This window comes from Galeopterus variegatus, unplaced genomic scaffold, assembly GCF_000696425.1.
Source record: "Galeopterus variegatus unplaced genomic scaffold, G_variegatus-3.0.2 Scaffold50, whole genome shotgun sequence".
NCBI lineage: Eukaryota > Metazoa > Chordata > Mammalia > Dermoptera > Cynocephalidae > Galeopterus > Galeopterus variegatus.
In genome coordinates, this window is record NW_007726161.1 from 1,302,509 (window position 1) to 1,306,752 (window position 4,244).

Here is a 4,244-nt window from a genome sequence, read left to right on the forward strand (position 1 = left end):
CTGGGCCAGGGTTCATAAGGAGTTTGCATGAACAATCCCTAGGAGTGGGAATGCACATTGATAGATGAGCAAGGCAAGGCCCATGGAGAGTTTAGAGCTGAAACTGAGCCTTGTATTTAGGCCTCCTTTTCCAAGTCCAGCGCTCATCCCACCATCCTGGAGGTCTCAGGACCCCAGCAAGATCTTTGCTTTGCCACTTTGGTGGGGAATGCACATTGATAGATGAGCAAGGCAAGGCCCATGGAGAGTTTAGAGCTGAAACTGAGTATTGTGTTTAGGCCTCCTTTTCCAAGTCCAGCGCTCATCCCGCCATCCTGGAGGTCTCAGGACCCCAGCAAGATCTTTGCTTTGCCACTTTGGTGTGTCCACTCCATCTCTACCCTCATGTCTTGGGTTCCACCCTGTCCCCTTCCCCTCTGTCCCACCCCCATGGTCTGTGCCAGGCTGTGACCCACTGGTTGACCCTATTGGTTCATGCAGACTGGACCTCAGGCTGCACTTGAGCATGCCTGTCACATCGTCTTCAGCTCCTTGGGCTCGTCCCCATGCTTGAACACACTGATGGTGACCTGGCCCGTCTCGGAGCCATACTTGTTCTTGACAAAGACACCGTAGCGCCCGGTGTCCTCACTGTTGACCTTCTCGATGGTGATGGTGACTTCCGTCCCCCTCACCTCCATGTGGTAGCGGTCAATGAAGGTGACAGGTTGGTCGTTCTTCAGCCAAAAGATTTCAGGGGCGGGGTCTCCTGAGATGACGCAGGTCAGGCACAGGGTCTGTTTCAACAGACAGGGAGAGAACANTTGAACACACTGATGGTGACCTGGCCCGTCTCGGAGCCATACTTGTTCTTGACAAAGACACCATAGCGCCCAGTGTCCTCACTGTTGACCTTCTCGATGGTGATGGTGACCTCCGTCCCCCTCACCTCCATGTGGTAGCGGTCAATGAAGGTGACAGGTTGGTCGTTCTTCAGCCAAAAGATTTCAGGGGCAGGGTCTCCTGAGATGACGCAGGTCAGGCACAGGGTCTGTTTCAACAGACAGGGAGAGAACAGTTCTTACCTCCTGAAACTTGACTTGGCATTCACCCTTACATCCCCAGAGAGCTCCCAGTACGGGTTGCTCCTTGTGATAAATTCATTACCTGTGTTTTATTGTAACACGTAAAGGGGAGTAACATTTTATTTTAACCCTGCATCCTCTGTTCTCAACCTTTCTACAGGAATACTGACTAGTTAGAATTTTAGACCATTATTACTCTAGCAATTATCTGCCCCAGAATGGCCTGCACTTTGTTTCATTGCTTTTGGTATATATGTCTTTATGATTTTACCAGGCAAGTAAGATTATATTGCTTTAGTACAAAGATTTATGAATTGAGTTTGAAAATTCCTGAACAAGCTCTAACACAGAGTGTAACAGCCAAAACACATAGGCTCTGGAGTTGGGCTGCCTGGATGCAAATCTCAGCTCTGTCCCTTCCAGCTGTGTGACCTTACATAAGTCCCTTAACCTCTCTGGGTCTCAATTTCTTCAGTTTTAATGTGCGACTAGTAATAATACCTTATTTCATGTGGTTGCCTTGATGGTTAAATAAGCTAAAATAGGTAACACATATGGAATAGGGCCTGGCACACAGTAAGCACCGTAAAAATATTAGCTATCATTTTCTAGAACAATAGACTTGCATAATTACAGCCCTAGAAGGACCTAGGGATCTGATTTTAGGAATCATCCAGTTGAACTCCTGTGGAAACTGAACTTCACAGGTGGAAGTCTGTGACATGCAGGGCTGTCTACAGAAACGAGAGTAGGGTTGGGTCGAGTACCACAGGTCTGACACCAGGCTCAGTGGCTTTCATTTGTACCACATGCAATCAGCAAGGTGTGGTCACTTGGCCAGACTCATGCAGATCCAGCCCCTATGGCCAAACAGCCACTCTTTGGCTGCTGAACCCACAGTGCTACGTGGATCGATGATCCGTGATGGATACGTGAGGGACCACAAGTGTGGGACTGCTGACTTGGGCCGGGAATGGTCCGTACCTTATCCTCCATGATCGTGGCCACGTCTGGCAGACCTCTCACCACTTTGGCACGATCTGGAAGGGAAGTAAGAGACCCCGGTGAGTAACGCTTTCTTTACAGCTGCTTCTCAGAGGTGAGGTTTATTTTTAAGCAATGCTTCTTTTTCATATTTTCATCATTTTGGATGGAAATCTTTAAAATTGTAATACGTGCTTCCTCATCTTCACAAGGAGAAGATATGGGACATAGCGTGTCTGCCACTGATTTGAGGTCATCATTATGATTGGTGGTACATGGAGGGGACAATGAGTTGTCCCTGCCCTCAAGAACTGGGAAAGAAGGTAAATGAGATTGCTCTGTGATTTTCACTGGCAAAATGTACACAATAGGCATGACCAACCAGCTGAGGGAGTCAGGAAAGTGGGACCTAAGCTTTTGGGACACCCTGACTCTGGTCAAGCGAGGGACCTGGTGGCCATTGTGGGTGGGCAGGAAGAGAGGTGGTTGTAAATCACTAAGCAGAAAGTCATTTTATTCCTTATGCTGCAGTGGGGACTAGAAGGGTGGTCAGCACGGCTGCGACCAGGGATCTGGGATGTGCAAGGAACCTGACGTGGATGGCATCTGCCCAGTGAATGAAAGGGGAGCAGGACCCTGAATCGGTTGGAGAAGGCCTGAGATGGATGCTATTGTGGGTAGGACTTTTCACCAGGTCCTCCACGGCTGGGTGGAATGATCCACTTTCCTTGATTCTGATTCCACAAGCCCCAGCACCACATATCAGTGAATTCAGCATCCCTCTGTTAGGGTCCTGCCTGGCGCACACTGTCCAGGGGCATGGCATTCCAGGGTGGGAGGGGATGTCCTTGCTGGGTAAGTGATTAGGTTGGCAGTATGAGAACCTCTCCCTGGCCCCAGCAGGCTGGGGCTGCTCTTGGGACTGTGCTCTCTCCTCCATGGCGTCTGTCCTCCTGCACCAGCTTCCCACTGAGCCCTCCTGATTGGCCCCTTCCAGTTATGAAGTCCGAGGCCTGTACTTCCTCTCAAGTGAGGATGCTCTGGGACAGTGATGCCATGCAGGGAGGTGCACACAGATGGCCCCACGCTGGTGGCATTTTAGTGCTCTTGTCTGTTTCATGTAGCCGTCCAGTCTCCTTCCTTGTGGTCAGGCTGGCAGGGGCCGCTGTCTGGGACTTTCCCTCATTGAAATCCCTACTTCTCATCTGCTGGGCCAGGGAGACCAGAAAGCCGGACTCCTAGCACTGGACCATTGAGAACAGGCAGGGGGGATCCGATGAACAGGACAAGCTTGAGCTTGTGGCATCAGCGGTGGCCCCCCCTGGCAGCTCAGAGCTGTGACACATCCCTCTGGGCTTGGGGCTGCATCCTGGACTAGATGAGACCTCAATGCCCTGACAGGCTCAGTTTCAGCTTTAAAACCAGCTCCTCCCACAGTTCACTCGGGAAGGCCTGTCCAGCCTCCTTCCTCTCTGTCCCCTGCCTTTCAGTCCACCAGCATTGCCCATGCGCCCACTTGGCTCCAGGCCGGCGTGGGGTGCTCCCACACCCGCGATCTCACATGTCCTCAGACTCCTCATCTGTCTGACTGTCTGCTGTCACTGCCCACGTCCCCCCCGGCAGCTCTGTGAGAGCCCAGAGCCCACAGACCCCACCAGGGAATTGGGATTTTAGCAGCCTGCTGGGAGGCTTGAGCTCTGGGGAAGTCACCCAAACTCAGAGACAAAGACAACAGAAATATTGGCAGACTTACTCTTCTCGATGATAGCCAAGGCTCTGGAAAACAGAAATGAGAACAAGGTGTGGGGTTTCATTTGTTAGAGGACAGGACAGTCCTGCCTGTGTGGAGGGAAAGGAGGAGCGGGCCGAGGCTCCCAGGAAGGGGTCCTGAGGACAGTTCATGCCAGACCCCCGAGGGGCCCATGATTCACACCAAAAAATGTCGAGGAAACTTACTTCAGTCTCTGGTGTTCAGCCAAGGCGTCGTCAAAAGCTACAAGAAGGGCAAAGGGGGAGGGGAGCGTCAGGGCCTCTGCCATGTGACCCCCAGGGACAGGGCTGAGTGCTGACTGTCATCCACTCTCCTCCTCATTCCAGTACTCTTTTGGGGCAGTGCCGGGATTGGGTGGGGAGATGGGAGTCTCCCAGAAAGACCATGGGATTTTTAAACAGGTTTCCCTGCAGACAGACAGGTGG

The 4,244-nt window shown here is 51.8% G+C and overlaps 1 protein-coding gene across 1 annotated transcript in view; it reads right to left on the bottom strand.

Moving 5' to 3' along the window:
* Window positions 1-248: 248 nt before the first annotated feature.
* Window positions 249-4,244, bottom strand: part of MYOM3 (myomesin 3) — a 21,261-nt gene continuing 17,265 nt past the window's right edge. Inside the window, exons 15-18 of the mRNA XM_008573179.1 lie at window positions 4,005-4,041; window positions 3,802-3,824; window positions 2,049-2,104; window positions 249-776 (exon numbers count right to left, since the gene is read on the bottom strand). Coding sequence (XP_008571401.1) covers window positions 513-776; window positions 2,049-2,104; window positions 3,802-3,824; window positions 4,005-4,041 — 380 coding nt within the window. The 3' untranslated portion in view covers window positions 249-512. The remainder of the gene's footprint in view (window positions 777-2,048; window positions 2,105-3,801; window positions 3,825-4,004; window positions 4,042-4,244) is intronic.